The 16,471-nt window shown below is 42.8% G+C and overlaps 1 protein-coding gene across 15 annotated transcripts in view; it reads right to left on the reverse strand.

The window, feature by feature from the left end:
- The window catches only part of LOC145342912 (receptor-type tyrosine-protein phosphatase delta), a 563,551-nt gene that overhangs the window by 128,159 nt on the left and 418,921 nt on the right, over positions 1-16,471 (reverse strand). For 7 of the 15 annotated variants that reach the window (XM_080188510.1, XM_080188503.1, XM_080188509.1 and 4 more), the window contains 3 exons: positions 14,106-14,693; positions 13,636-13,736; positions 3,161-3,417 (listed from right to left, as the gene is read on the reverse strand). In XM_080188510.1, coding sequence (XP_080044636.1) covers positions 3,161-3,417; positions 13,636-13,736; positions 14,106-14,693 — 946 coding nt within the window. The remainder of the gene's footprint in view (positions 1-3,160; positions 3,418-13,635; positions 13,737-14,105; positions 14,694-16,471) is intronic. The other 8 variants (XM_080188506.1, XM_080188504.1, XM_080188505.1 and 5 more) reach the window with 3 other exon arrangements.

Consider the following 16,471-nt stretch of genomic DNA (forward strand, 5'->3'; position numbering starts at 1 on the left):
TATCCACTACTTGGCCAATCTTTGTATTGTCTGTAAATTTTCCAATTATGCCCCCCACATTCACATCCAAGTTGTTCATATATAAAAAGAGCAGCAAGGGTCCCAATACCAAGCCCTGTGGTACACCACTTAAAACAACTTTCCATTCTCAAGGGCATCCACTGCCAGTACCCTTTGTTGCCTATTACTAAGCCAATTTTTGATCCAGTTTACACTTACCCTGTATTCCTATGGGCTTTCACTTTTTTGGCCAATCTGTCATGTGGGACTTTGTCAATTGCCTTGTGAAAATCCATATACACAACATCCACTGCACAACCTACATCAATCTTTCTTGTCACTTCCTCAAAAAATTCTTTCAAGTTTGTTAGGTAAGACCTTCTTTTAACAAATCCATGCTGACCATCCCTGACAAGTCTATATCTTTCTATATGACACTTAATCCTACCTCAGGGTTGATTCTACCAATTTGCCCACCATCAGTGCAAGACTAACTGGCCTATAATTGTTTGGTATTTCCTTTTTAAACAATGGTGATGTGCTCTTATGAGCCATTCATGCCATGCTTCCACTGCAGCGAAGTCAGAGAATTTGATGCCCAGCCAAATCTCCCCATTCACTGCTGCGGGATAGGAAAATCCTGCTGGAATGAATGGCCATAACATCCCTTCCTAGAACTGTATTTGCATTTCTCCAGTTCTCTGGTACCTCCCTTGTATCTGGTGAGAATTGGAAAATCATATTCAGAGCTATCTCCTCCCTGATCTCCTTCAGCAGCCTCAGAAACAGTCCATCTGGCCCTGGCGACTTATCACCTTAAGATGATTCCAACCCTTTGAGTACTTCCTCTCTTTTTATGATTATCCTGTCCCGTATCTCTCAGTGTTCCTTCTGGACTGCTAAATCTGCATCATCTCTTTCCTCTGTAAACACGAAGATAAAATATTTATTTAAATCCTTCCTGCAGCCTCTGCATCCACACACAAGTTCACTACTTCATTTTTGATAGGTCCCACTTTTTCCTTAACTAATCTTTTACCATTAATATATTGGTAAAACATTTTTGGGTTTTCTTGCTTTTTTGCTTGTCAATCTTTTTTAATGCCCTCTCTTTGACTTCCTTATTTCCTTTTCTCCCTATACTTCCTCTATTTGTCTAGACTATCTGCAGTGCTTAGTTCTTTGCATCTATCGTACACTTCCTTTTTGTGTTTGATCTTCCTCCGTATTCTTCTAGATAACTGGAGATGGGGCGGGGCGGGGGGGGGGCTCTAGATTTGATGGTGCCTCCCTTATTTTTGGAGGAGCATGTCTATATTGTACATTTAGGATCTCACTTTTTTGTGCTTCAGTGGTTTTCCACTGATTTATCCCTAGCCGAGCTGTCCAGTCCACCTCAACCACGTCCCTTCTCATTCAAAATTTGCCTTCTTCCAGTTCAAAACATTTACTCCTGCTTTATCTCCGTTCTTTTCCATGGACATGCTATATCTAACCGTGTTGCGGTCTCTATTCGTGACACTGTAGCCAACTATCACTTCATCCATTTGCCCTTCTTCATTTCCCAAAACTACATCTAGAATTACATCTCCTTTTGTTGGGTTTATCACTAATTGGTTGAAAAAATTGTCCTGGGCACACACTGCATGAATTCCTCTTCCTCAATGTCAGGAGGGGTGCACAGGACCTGAGAGACTTCGAGAGAAACTGATGTCATGGGAGCCTGGACTCGGGGATGGGGGAGGGTGTGGTGTGGACAGCAAAGTTGGTATTTCCCCAGGGGGGTGTGTGTGTGTGCGTGTGCGTGTATGTGTGTGTGGCAGAGACAACAAACAGGTCCATCAACCACTGCACTGGAGTGAGTGGGTGAATCTGAGGGTGTAGGTGAGGGAGTGGGTAAGTCTGAGTGTGTGGATGAGTGGGTGCAGGAGTGAGTGAGTCTGAGGGTGTGAGTGAGAGGGTGAGGGAGTGGGTGTGAGTGGGTGTCCCTACTAAAAATGACAAAAAGACTTGGAAGTGTTTGTTGAATAACAGAACATTTTAAATATAAATAATGTATACATAAGGCATATGAACATATTTTAAGTTTGTGTTTGTATGTTTGCTCATATTACACAATATGAATCATTTTTTGTGGTTTACTTCTTCAAGCTAATAGGTTTGTTCTTCAATGGTTCTCTCAGCAAAATGGGAGGTCAAAAGTGTTTCATGGATGAAAAGTTTGGGAAATTCTGGAATATGGCATTCCAGATCCCAACAACATTTAGTGAAATAAATCTTTCTCATATTCTTTTCTAGGTTTCTTGTCAATCAATGATTTTAAATCTTTGAACCTCCAGTTATTGATCCACTTAGCAGAGGGAATAGTTCTGTTCCATCTACTCTAACAAATCCTCTCTTATGCTGAAAACTCCATTCAGTCACCTCTTAACTTTCTGGCTTGACTTGCAGCGTCAGATTGACTTGGGGGCCCTTCACAAATGGCTGGCGAGTCCCCGAACCCATTCCCAGGCAGTATGATTTTCAGGAGTATCTTTAAAATATGCAGGCTGTTTCCTGTCAGAAGCCCGTGTCTGGCACTCCCGATCTGGCCAACTCCATTGTAGGAATGGGGCTAGTTTACTCATCCACAGTTTTCATGGAGTTGGACTAGGTTTTTCAGGAGTTGTGGTTCACTGCATAGCATCAGTCATAAATCCTAGGGTGCCTGAGGAGACCTTTTAAAAATAAATTCAGAGAGCCTGGCCTGTCAATCAAACAATTTCACTGCTGGGAAGTAGGTGTCTTGATATTCTAATAGATGTCTCGGCTCTCAACTTCGCTTCAGTATGAATGCCAATTTGGCTACTTTTGGATTCACCCAACCAATTCCTTTGCACTTAACAACTAGATGTAAGATGGGAAATAAAAGTCTGGCAGTCACTTAGTTTCAGTAATGTGGAAAATCAAGTTACTGATAGCAGTCAAATAGCTTCAAATTATTGCTGTTGGAAAAATCCAACCAAGTACACAACATGCTATTGTTCCAAGGAGTAATGAAAATTCTGTTCATTTGGAAACTGTTAAACACAATTTAAGGAAAATGTGGTTTCTAAAGTATAATCTAAAAGAGACCTAAGCAAAACTCTAGATTACTGGCTGATTAATCACTGCTACTTACTTCACTGGGGCTGGTGGTGTTGGCACTGCTGACAGCTCAACAGTTAGCATTCCATCAGAATTGGTTTTCTCAATCAGGACTGGCTTGGTGCGGAGCAGGTCAGGCGCTGTGTGTGCTGAAACCACTTGCTGTAGGCCCCCAGCGCTGTTTCCTCGATTGGTCAATACAAATGAATAGGACGTGTCGGGGTCTAAATTGGTGATTAGCTTCTGTGTAGCTCTCCCGTCCACTTCAATATGGTCATTATTGTAGATGATCTAATCAGTTTAAAAAAAAACTCCATTAGCTCCTTAATAAACCATTGGTCATCATTAATTTAAAATACCGAAATGTAATTGACAGCTGAACAGTTCTGGTAAAAGGATATCCACCTTCAGTAATAACTTTCTTGTTTCTCTCCCAACAGATTCTATCTGAGGCATTGAGTTTTTCTGGCACTTCCAATTCTTAGTTCATAATTTTAGCATCTACAGTACCTTGCTTTTCTAACAGCTGTGCTAATTTATCAAAGCCCAGGCTAATTTTAATTTCAGATCAGGATAAATGCTTATTTCAAAGTATCATGTCATTTTGGAGGGCAGCATGGTGGCACAGTGGTTAGCACAATGCTGCCTCCCCGCGTCAGGGTCCCGGGTTTGTTTCTGGCCCTGGATCGCTGTCTGTGTGATGTTTGCACATTCTCCCCGTGTCGACGTGGGTTTCCTCTGGGGCTCCAGTTTCCTCTCAAAGATGTGCGCGTTAGGTTGATTGGCCATGCCAAATTGTCCCTTGGTGTCAGGAGAACTAGCAGGGTAAATATGTGGGATTTGAGGGATAGGTTCTGGGTGGGATTGTTGTTGGTGCGGGTTCAATAGGCTTAGTGGCCTCCTTCTGCACTGCAGGGATTCAATGACAATTGAAAGCTTTTGCATCAAGTCTTTCACTGGCATTTACTCGGTGCTTGCTCTTTAATGATTTTTATTTTAAAAAACAGATTCCTGTCAGGCATTGTGCAGGAGAACATGTTGTGCAATTGCTCCAGGATAACAGAGGTGAAGACTGGATAAATAAAAGAAACTCTTAACTTACTTTCCTTACAAGAGAAAAATCATAGAATCATTTTAATTGCTCAAGTTCCTCAGCACACCATGTTCATAGAATCCCCACAATGCAGGAGAAGGCCATTTAGCCCATCGAGCCTGCACTGATAATGATCACACCCAGGTCCTATCTCTGTAACTCCACATACTTACCCTTCTAGTCCCCCTGACAACGAGAGACAATTTATCATGGCTAATCAACCTAACCCACACATCTTTGAAAATGCCTGAGTGTGTGTAACAGGAAGGTTGGGGGCTGAAACCAAATTGATGGAGAAAATAGTTATCAGAAATGGAGTGGGCATCAACAAAACCAGAGGTTTTAATCTTCATTAAACGTCAGGCAGGACCAGTTGAAATAGCTTCCAGTAATTAAATAAATGAGGGTCGAAGTAGGGGGTATGAGTGCTGTAGATATTCTTCACTGTTCGCTGGAGAGGGTGATATCAGAGAACTGGAAAGCAGCTCACTCTGTCTATCTTTTAAAACTGGATTCAAGGAATTACAGGTTAGTCACCATTTATATCTATGCAGGAAAAGTTACATTGGAGCCTCACCTACAGAGAGCAATGCAAAATCATCAAGTGAGAGATAGTAACTAGCTGATATGAATTCAAGAAAGACAGTTCAATTCCTGTAGCGTTTGTTCAAGCAATAAAAAGGTGGTAAAAGGAGGAGTAGGAATGATGAGGGAGTAAAAAGGGAATTTATGCATGGAAGCAGAGGGCATTGCTGAGGTATTCAGTGAATACTTTGCACCTGTCTTTTCCACTGAAGAAGATGCTACCCAGGTCAAGGTAAAAGAGGAGGTAATTCAGACACGGGTGGGGGGCTGGACTTTACAGCCTCACTCGTCCCAAAACCGTAAAATCCTGCCCGAGGTCAATGGACCTTTCCAGTCCGCTCGCTTTGATTCCCATGATGGGCGTGGCTGTGAAATTCTGGCCCAGAAAAGTCTTAAATTGAAAAGGAGGAGATGTTTGGTAGGTTAGCTATACTTAAAAGTCGATAAGGCATCAGGACCAGATGAGATGTACCTGAGGATATCGTGAGAATTGAGCATTGGAATTGAGGAGGCATTGACTATAGTTTTTCAGTTTTCCTGAGACTCAGGATTAGTGCCAGAGGACTGGAGAATTACAAACATTACACCCTTGTTCAATAATGGTGTAAGATCAAGCCCAGCAACTCTAGGCAGTCAGTTTGACGCTGGTGGCGGGGATCCTTTTAGAAACAATAATCCAGGACAAAGTTAATTCTCACATGGACAAATGCTGGCAAATTAAGGAAAACCAACATGGATTTCTTAAGAGAAAGTCATATTTAACTAACTTATTGGAGCTTTTTTGACAAGGTATTAGAGGGTTCGTGAGAGCAATGCTATTGATGCAGTGTACATGACCTTCCAAAAGATGCTCCATAAAGTGCCAGAGTTGTGCCATGCAATAAAAGGGACAGTAGCATCATGGATACAGAATTGGCTGAATGGCATGAAACAGTAATTGTAGATAAGGCAAAACTGTTTTCAATCAGGGCAGCACAGTGGTTAGCACTGCTGCCTCACAATGCCAGGGACCCAGGTTCGAATCCAGCCTTGGGCGACAGTCTGCGTGGAGTCTGCATGTTCTCCCCGTGTCTGCATGTGTTTCTTCTGAGTGCTCTGGTTTCCTCCCAAAGCTGTGAAGGTTAGGTGGGTTGGCCATGCTAAGTTGTTAATTCGTGTTCAAAGATATGTAGGTTAGGTTGGTTAGCCATGTAAATGCGTGGGGCTACAGGAAAAGGGTGGACATAGATAGGATATCCTGGTAGAGAGTCGATACAGGCTCAATGGGCTGAGTGATTTCCTTGTGGGGATTCTATGGTTCGCATGAAAGGACTGAGAAGGAGGTACAGATTAACAAAAGAAGCAAAGAAAAACCTTTTCACGCAATGAGTAGTTATTATCTGAAATTCTCTGCCTGATGGAGGCAGGTTCAACTGAAGCATTCAGTAAGGAATAAGACTGTTATCTAAACGGAAAAAATGCGCAGGATTATGGGGAGAAGGAAGAATAATGAAACCAGGTTTCATCTGGAAAGCAAGTGCAGACACAATGGACCAAATGGCCTCCTCCTTTGCAGTAATAGTTCTGTGATTCTGAATTAGTTCTGTAAAAATGTAAAAAGGGAATGTGAAATGAGAGACTGTGATAAATACTGTACATGCTGATTTCCAGCGTGCAGCTGATAAATCAAGAATACATTGCATAGTTCAAGGGTTCAGAAAGGAAATTTACAATTGTATAATGAGGTAGTTAGTAACACTAAACGGGACAGCTAGCTACAGTAATAGTTCTAATTAGAAAACTGCAACCTGAGTGATCCATCATCTATCCCTAGGTCTGGGGCTCATAGTTTAATAATGAACAACTTGGAAGGTGAAACATCTAAATCTGGATGGGTAAGTGTATCGCATGGGTAAGCAGAGTTATCTAGAAGAGATGCAGTGCTAAAGGATCCACAGGAAATTATAACAGGAATGATAAATAGTCTTAACATTGATGCAACACCACTTTGCCAAGGACAATTAGAGATTGGCAATCAATACTGGCCTTGCCAGTATTACCCACATCCCATGAATGAATAAGGAAGAAATTATATAATGAGGGTGATAGTAACCTAACATTGAAGGTATCATTTTTGGTGGCAGTATTTGTCAAGGCAAATAGGCTGGCATGATGCGTAAGTGGATGATAACTTTGTTAGAGTTTTGCTCCCTGCAAGCACATGGATCTTGATCCTATGGTTGTCACACGCAGGTAAAATCAGACTAATTTCTATCCAGCCAGTGACAGCGCAGGCCCAATTTTTCATGGATCCCGCACCACTGATCGAGCTACGACCTCCTCTGCCAGCCTATGAAGCAGGTTGAGTTGGTTTCGTGCAGCAAAATAGTCGTGGTGACACAAAATAGTGATTGTGAGAAAAGCTGGTTTACATACAGAAGCAGCTCAAGTTCAATCCCCACAATGCAATATTAGTCAACATGTGCATCAACTCTAGTGAAGTTCAGCATCTGAAGTTGCAAAGAAGGGACAGCTATGTTCGTCTGTCTTATTTTATGGTGGTACCCTGAGATTTCTTGCATAGAATACGAAACCCCTCCAATATTAGCATACAGGAGACTATAGGTAGACATATATAAAAGGGGGGACTGATGCAAGGAAGTTGTTTTGGTGATGCACTCAGGCCTGGACTACAAGGAGCTGTAATGTAAAAATGCCTTGATTCTGAGGAAATGACACTAACAGTGCATAAAAATGTCAGTCAAGCGAGATTGTATTGTAACTGATTGTGATCACTGCACACATAAAATGACAGTGGCAGTAAAAAGAATTCAAAAGAAATCAAGGACAATTCTTGGCCTTAGTTCATAAAATTGTAAAGAGATTAAAAGAACTCAATCTGGTCTCGTTAGGAAAAAGGAAATGAAGGGAACATTTAAAACCATGACAGCAATCAATTGGTTATTGCTTTGTTTGAAGGGGGAAGAGAGGAGAATTTAAAGACATTACCATAAACCGTTAAAGCACAAGCCAAATTCAACTGGAGTCAGAGCTTGAAGCTCAGTTAAATGTACTGAGCAGACTGTTACTTTGCACAGTGAGTACTGAGTACTGAATCATTCAGAAAGGATATTTATAAGTTACCAGGGAACGCAGGCTTGGTGCAAAGCCAAAAGTAATGAAAATGGTATTCACAATGAATGGAAGTATTGCTTTGGAGGAATATCCTTACTTTCTTGTATTTAGCAGGGAAAAGGAAAATGTCCAAGCGATATAACATCTCCCTCCAGGTTAAAAACGATTCAACAGGAGAGCAAAAATATTTGATTGAAATGCCAACATTATGGGAGTACAATGCAGACAGGCATGAGTTCAGGTTGCAGTGGGGACGCTTTAGGGATTGAATTCCTGTGGTTGATAAGAATGTTGGCGGGAGTACAAAACACAATTGTCCAGTATGTACTCACAATTACTTTTTTGGTAATAAGGATCAAGGACAGGAATTCCATTTCCTAACTGCCTTCATTGTTTTTTTTAATGAAACTGTAAGTCTACACAAACTAAAAGGCAACTTTTAACATGTAATGCTACATATCAGAGTTTTGTTTGGGCTGGAATATGATGATTATAAATCCACGCACAACAGCAGCTAACCCTTCCCTCCTGCATTGATCCGTTAAGCAGGGCGTAATATCCGATTTGAAGAAGCTGCATTCTTTATCCTGTACTGAAATTTCATAAATAGAGCTGGACCAGTCTTTTGTGGAAACAAGAATCTCTTGCCAAGGTCCTTAAGTGGCCACTTAAGGGCCTCATTCTGCTGCTGGTGGGCAGGAGTACATCGTATGACAATCCGTCAGGTAAACCCTAGGGGGTGTGCCTGCAGCCAGGTGGTGGCGGTGTTCCATTTGGACAGCCTGTTCCAATGGAAGACCAGTAAGAAGTCTGACAACACCCAGGTTTAAGTCCAACCAATTTATTTGATAGTAAACTCACAAGCTTTCGGGGTTTGCCCCTTCGTCAGGTGAATGGAGAGTTCTGGCCTCAGACAGAGCATCTCACAGCACACACAGATTACTGATTAGAATGCGAGTCTTTACAACTATCTTCTACGGTGGAATTTTTGTAAAGACTCACATTCTAATCAGTGATCTGTAAATTGTGTGTGCTGTTATATGCTCTGTCTGAGGCCAGAACTCTCCATTCACCTGACGAAGGGCCAAACCCCGAAAGCTTGTGAGTTTACTATCAATTAAATTGGTTGGACTTAAACCTGGTGTTGTCAGGCTTCTTACGCTGTTTCCCCCAATCCAATGCCGGCATCTCTACACCAATGGAAGGCCACCAATGTGTGAAGACTCCTGCTTACTCTGAAAACGAACCCTGCTCCCTCACTTCACTGACTGCTCTGGCAATCCCAGCTCAGCTGCCTTTCCTACTGAGCTTCAGTAACAATCTTTAGCCTGGGCCTATGCAGCATCGGCAGTGGCCTCTGCTTCTGGTGATGCTGCCAGTACTGGAGAGCTACTGGCTTCTGATTGGCCTGTTGCTCTCAGAGTGTCCAAATGGTCTTAGTCAGTAGTCCCACCTTAGTCCTCTGAGATGAAGGGAGAATATGTTCAGTCTGATATCCCTCAACCCTCACAACCCCTTAGCAGCCACCCATGCCCCATCCATGCCAACTTGTATCCCACCTGCCCCATGCTCCCTCACACTCCAATGCCACCTCTTCAAAGAGGAGCATAATTTAGCCTTCTGGAAACCATGCTAATTATTTGTAAGTATATTTTCTGTCTCCAGGTGCTCTACTATGACTCATTTTAGTATGGTATAAGCATCATTCCTCCCACTGACATTAAATTGACTAATCGACAATTCCCAGTGTTCTATATTCCATTTTGCATATTGGAACATTAGTTGTCCCCAGTTGTCTGTCATTATCCTCTCTGCAATGGAACATAAAGTCGTGCTTCTGCCATCCCCTTCCTAATTTCTTCAAACATATTTAGGTGCATATCATCTAGCTCTACATTCTTTCCACTTTTGTTTTGTGAATTTGTCAGTTATTTTCTCTCCTTTTGTCTCAAATGCATTTTCAACCCATCTTCTAGAGTGGAATCTTTTTTTTCCTGGGCAAAGTGGAGAGCAGCCCGCCAGCTGCCTTGCTGGGTTTTCCTGCTGCATTTTCAAACACTTAGAAAAATAATAGTTGAGGTGCTGGTCCCACCATGTCATTCTAGCAGGATGGGCTCGGCTCCTGAGAGGAAAATTTGAAAAAAAGGAACTCCCTTCACAGACACGGAACCCGCTCCACCGCAGTAGTGCCCCGAGCACTGACAGGGTTCTGCCCAAGCATGACCCTCTCTCCCAGGCTTATGTGTACGTCCAGGTGGAGAATGTTCATCAGATCCTTGGTCATCAGGACCTGTTACAAACCCCACCGGTGTGGCAGCAAGCCTGCGGCCAAGGAGGAATCCTCACGTGAGGGGATAATACTGCAGGGAGATCCACTAATGACAATCAAATGTATGGGATGGTGTTAACCATCTGTTATGGCAGGAATCTCATTAAATTTTTGTCGATGCAGTCACTACCTCAATGGGAAATCCCGTCAGCGTAAATGTTGTTTTGATACACTGGCTGAATTCTTCACCCCATCTAGCTTTCCCAACCACTAAAATGATAGGTGGAAATTTCCCTAGCCCCCAGTGTCTGTTTGGTTGACTTCTTCAGTTAAAAATTGAGATGAAGTATCTATGTATTACTTTTGCAGTTCCTCTGTCATGACCTACGAGTTCACCTGTTGCACATTTTTCAAGACAGTTTATTGTCTATAGTTGAAATATCCCATGAGTATTATTCTATGCCTGCCATTTAGTCCTTTTCCCAGGTTCCCTTCCACTATTTGGCCATCTACCCTATTCCCCTATTAGAGTGATGGATTCCTTCTTTCATTACAATCACCGTGAATTCTGTATCTACATTCCCGCCAGTTACATCTTTTTATGGCTACTACTATTATGTTACCTTTAACAATTCTAGCTACACCACCTGCCCTCCTTCCTTTTCTTTCCATCTTAAATATTGCATATCCTTCATTATTTAGATGCCAGCATATCTCCCAATGTAGCCGATGGGGGCTGGTCATTGACAGCAAGTGGCATTGTTGCCGTATGAATGACCATTGCTCCTGTTGGACGTGTTCATTGACTATTCAATGACCAAAATGGAGGTTTCCCCCACTGCCCCACTACCCACCCCAGTCTCCAACAACGCACAAAGAGTCTTGGTGGTCTCCCTGCATGGTGGCAAATCCTTTCCACATGAGGCAAAATGCTCGTTGAGGCTAAAAGAGGTCCTTAATTGGCTGCTTAAGTGTTTCAATTGGGCTGCCAGTGCGTGGTATATCTGCCAGCTTACCCCTCCGCCCTCACAGCCATAATGGCATGACAATGGAAAGACAACCCTGCAAAAACTTTCTCATTCCCATTTTGTCACCCTGTCCCCTTCCTAGCCCGCCTTCAATAATCCTGGAAAATGCTAGTCAGTGTTTCAAATATCCTACAATTTCCAGATCCTCTATTTCAGCCATAGAATCCCTACTGTGCAGAAGGAGGCTATTTGGCCATCAAGTCTGCACTGACCACAATCCCACCCAGGCCCTATTCCCGTAACCCCATATGTTTACCCTGTTAATCCCCTGACACCAGAGTCAATTTATCGTGGCCAGTCAACCTAACCCACACATCTTTGGACCGTGGGAAGAAACTGGAGTACCCAGAGGAAACCCACACAGATATGGAGAGAGTATGCAAACTCCAATCTGACAGTGACCCGAAGCCGGAATTGAACCTGAGTCACTGGCACTGTGAGGCAGCACTGCTAATCACTGTGCCACCGTGCCACCCATTGTCATTGTCTCCCATTCAGCCTGTTTGCCTTGCACTCTTCTATGCACCGCCACACAAACAGGTTTTTAAAAATGATTCCATTCTCTTTGTTTTAAAAATATTTTAACTTTATACTCTGTGGCTTATTCAATCTCCAGCTATTTTCCGATTGCTCCAGTTTCCTCCCACAATCCAAAGATGTACAAGTTAGGTTGAGTGGCCATGCTGAATTGACACTTAGTATCAGGGAGATAAGCAGAATAAATATGTGAGGTTACAAGGATAGGGCTTGGGTGGGATTGTCAGTACAGGCTCGATGGGTTGAATGGCCTCTTTCTGTACTGTAGGAATTCTATGATTCATTTGTGTCATCTTCAATACTCCCTTCAAGTTGTCCTCTCCTTTATGGGTGGAATTTAATTGTGATTGAAACATGGTGACCAGGCCAACTTAACCACTGGAAAGGACAGGCTTCCTTTCAGAGTCTTGGGGCCGGAAAAGCTCCTGTGATTAAATCGGAGACAGGAATGGACCGATACAAGAGAGTCGCCCATTCATGGTGGGATGTCAATTAGGCTCATTAGTAGACAACTGACACAACTTATCCACGAGTCAATCAAAATTTAGTGGTGGCTCAGGGATTAAATGGGAGTTACCCCTTCCCATGCTTCCCAAAGGCCAGTGAGCAACTCCATTTTGTTTACAGCAACCTTGTGGGAAGTTGAGGGGAAGAGGCTCCTCATAGTCAGGTACTTTGCGACCAATTAAGAGACCCAGCTTTGGAAAGAAGGGAGGCTGCCCTTGTCTCTAACATCCACCCTCTCTGCCCCCATCATGATCCCAATCCTTCCCTCAATCACCAGAGGCCATCCAATGAGGATCCCTGGTGAAGTCCATGGAGCACCTTTGGCTTCTCAGCTCAGTGGCAATGGACAGCCGTCAGTCATTGTCTGACCAGCAGCTCTCAGCAGATGGGATTTCCTCCAGCAAGTTTCAAAATCCTGGGGAAGGTCTGATGCTGATGAATTAAGTACCTAACATGAAATTATTTTTGTTGGGCCCCCACAAGGAAGTGATGCACATTTTGCACTGTTTCTCCATCTAGTGGATAGGACCCCTGTAGTGGAACATTAAATCTGACCCATTTTTCTGCTGCTTTTCCATTGGCTTTTTGTAACTTCTACCAGTCCATCTCACCCCTACAACACCATCTCCTCACCCTCAATGTTCTCTCTAAGCCATGCACAACGCAGAAGTTCCCATGCAGATCTTGCACAAGTCGGTCCCTGTAGATGATCACGTGCACGTTAATGCAGAAAGAGGGGTCACACTTAAACAAATTGCTCATGCTCTCCTTCAGCTACCTGTGGGCTTTTTTCAGCTGTTTGTCCCTATGCCAATTTGTACCTGGCTCAATCTTCAGTGGTAACAATCATCAGCGAAACCCCCCAAAAAAGCGGGGTTGTATTTACTGAATCTGCCAATTACTACAATATAATCTCACACTTGCCCCAATGATGCAAACAGCAGATTAAAGGATTGAAATTATTGTCAGTCAGGAAATTCCATTCAAAATATTTAAAATTTACATCTTGTAAAATTACACATCAGATGTACAAATTTCAAGTATCATTTCAAACATTATACAAGTTCAAAGGTATCCCAATGCAGTCTACTTTTTTATACAGTGTATTTACAAGCACTCATCACAGAGGATGATTTACTCCACTGTTTCCATTTATTCGACACAAATGTCCATCAAGTATTTATTTGAGTGGATCAATATCTATGTTAGAGAAATGGTCAGTGGAAATTGGTGCGGTTATGCATTTCTACAATCACATCCACGATGGTCATCCCCATCTTAAAGGAATGTGAGTGGCAAATCATCTTTAATAATTAAAAACTCTACCAGATAATCAAATATGCCACAGGAAATATTTTACAGGCAAAATAACTCACTTTGAAAGGAATGGCAGTGTTGTAATTCTCAGGAATCTCCCACGTTAACAAAACCGATGTCTTCATAACAGCTTTAACATGAAAATTTTTTGCAAACACTGCTGAAAAAGTAAGGAGAGCGACAGTTTAGATGGGACCGTTCTAACTTTCTGCTTGGACCCGTATCAGTGTTCTTGCCCATTTCAAATATGCATAAATCACCTCTCCTACCTGCATTTCGAACAACCTGTTATCAACCTAAATTTCTGTAAATCTCTGTGATTAAAACTTACCTTTGAGAGTCATACAGGTTTGTGCAGTCTCAGCGGTATGCATGTACTTGAGCTCAGACCCCAAAGTATATTAAGACTCAAGAACGTTACCTTTCAAGTTGGTAGAAAGCAGTGAGATCTATTGTACAATCTTGTGACCCAACTCCCTAATATCGTCACCCACCTGCATCTAGGAGCACACAAATAGACAAATCCTACCTGGATCCAGTGGCAGTGTCCGGAATTGAACACTAGGACTATATGGACCAGGGCCTTTACTTGTATGAGCTCTCACTTTGATATCATAAGTGGTGTCTGGTTTTAGGTTGGTGAGCTTCAGACTTGTCTCAGGAGAGAAAACAGAGAGCTCTATTCGATTGTTTGGGCTGTTGATATCTCTGTACAATACATTGTATTTCGTGATAAAACCATTCCGTTCTGCTAAGACTGGTGGCTGCCAGCTCAGCTGAATAGTTGACGCTGTGGAGCTTTCAGCGTGTGGGTTTTGGGGAAATCCACTTGGTCGTTCTTCCGGGATTACGATTTCTTTCACAATCTCTTCCCCAAAGCCAACTTTATTTTTTGAGGAGAGTTTGAAGACGTAAGAGGTGCCTCTATGGATGTCAGTGGCTGTGTAATGATCATCCTTCTCCGAAAATTCCAACGTCGTTAGCGGTTCAGAGTCTTTGCGTCCAAACTTTAACCGATAACCCAGAATGGGTCCAAAGGTTTCTACAGGAGAGTGCCACTGAATAAGAGCAGTGTTCATCTGTGTATGACTAACTAGAAGTCTGGGTTTCCCGGGAACTGTAACAATAAAGTAAGACAGGAATTAGAATTATTTCCTTAATATCCCCATAAGATTTGTGTGCAAGAAAGATACACTTATCTCAAGTAGATGTCAATTCAAAAATGAGTTATGCTCCAACTCTAAAAACCTGCGGTCCCTGAGAACTACTTCCCTATTATGGGCACAATCTTACTGGCCATTCATGCCTTGCTGCCGCTGCAAGCGAGGACAGAGAATTTGGCACACAGCCAAATCTCCGTTCTCTGCAGTGGGACCAGAAAATCCCACCGGTGTGAATGGCTGTAAGATTCCATCCATAATCTTTTGAAAAGGCCTAAGGGTTCTGGGTCCGATGAAAATATGGACTAGTGCGAATAAGATTAAGACAATTACTTCAAATATGGTTTTACAAATTACGTTGATAGTCAAGAATTGACCAAAAAAAACCACCAATTAATAAGTCAGGAAGCTCCAATTAAGTTGAAAGGTTTAAACTATCAAATCAAGGCAAATATTCCAACAGTTCAGAATATAATTTGAACTTTTAAGACAAAATTACAATTTTCTAGCATTGCTGAAGGACTACTGCTTGCGAGCGATTCAGGACTCAGAATCCAGCTTTTAATATTTAACCACTGTCATTAAATCTGGTAGTTTTTCATATCAGAAACAGGGGTGGCAGTGCATTATTCAGCCACCCATTCAATAAGATGATGCTGACTTTCCACCACAACTCGAGCATTGTGACAATGCCAATAACCCTTCATTCCCTCAGCATTCAAAAATCTATCAATTGCTACCTTGAATATACTCAAAGACTAAAGGGCAATCTTCCCAAAAAAATACTAATTCCTGAACAAGTGCGAAAATGGGAGAGTTTCGGATCCGTTTTATTTTGGCAAGGGCACAAGTCCAATCTTGTGCCACTCTGTGCAAGGAAAATGCACAATCTGTTTCCTGCCAGTAGGGGAGGGGGTGAGGCACAAGCTCGCCAGAAAGCTTGCACAGAACAGAGAGATCTGTCAGTCATCTTCACCACCTGCATACTGTGTGCCTCCCCCTTCCCCCACCCAGCATATAACTGTTGGCCTCCTTGGCCAATCAGTCCCCCCCACCCTTTGGCCAGCCCAGGGGGTGGATGGGGATGACAATTGTGTCCCGAGCTCACAAATATTTAAATCATATTTAAGTACTGAAATCAGCCTCATGCCCTTCTTGGACATGAGGCTGATCTCGCCAGATATCTGGGTCACAATCCTGATGTTTTGCCTCTCTCACAATCTTACTGGTTCACCCCGCCCATCCACCAGTGGGACTAGAAGGTAAGATCGTCCCCTGAACATTTGTACTTCTGCTGGTTGGAGAATCCCAAAGGTTCAACAACCATTTGAGTGACGGAATTTATTCTCACCTCAGTCCTAAGTGACAGGGGATCTTATAGAGACCTATAAGATAATGAAGGGGATGGATAGGGTAGAGGTAGGGGATTGGTAGGGTAGAGGTAGAGAGAGTCTTCCTGCTTAGAAAGGATAGTAGAACTAGAGGGCACAGTCTCGAAATAACGGGGGGGGGGGAGGTGCAGTTTAGATCGGAGTTGAGAAGGAACTTCTTCACTCAAAGGGTGGTGAGTCTCTGCCCATTGAAGTGGTGGAGGCTACCTCACTGAATATATTAAGTCACGGGTAAATAGGTTTCTGAAAGACAAGGGAATTAAGGGTTATGGGGAGAAAGCGAGAAAATGCCACTTCAGATCAGCCATGATCTTATTGAATGGCGGGGCAGGCTCGAAGGGCTA

This window comes from Carcharhinus amblyrhynchos, chromosome 5, assembly GCF_965287045.1.
Source record: "Carcharhinus amblyrhynchos chromosome 5, sCarAmb.v2.hapA, whole genome shotgun sequence".
Lineage (NCBI taxonomy): Eukaryota > Metazoa > Chordata > Chondrichthyes > Carcharhiniformes > Carcharhinidae > Carcharhinus > Carcharhinus amblyrhynchos.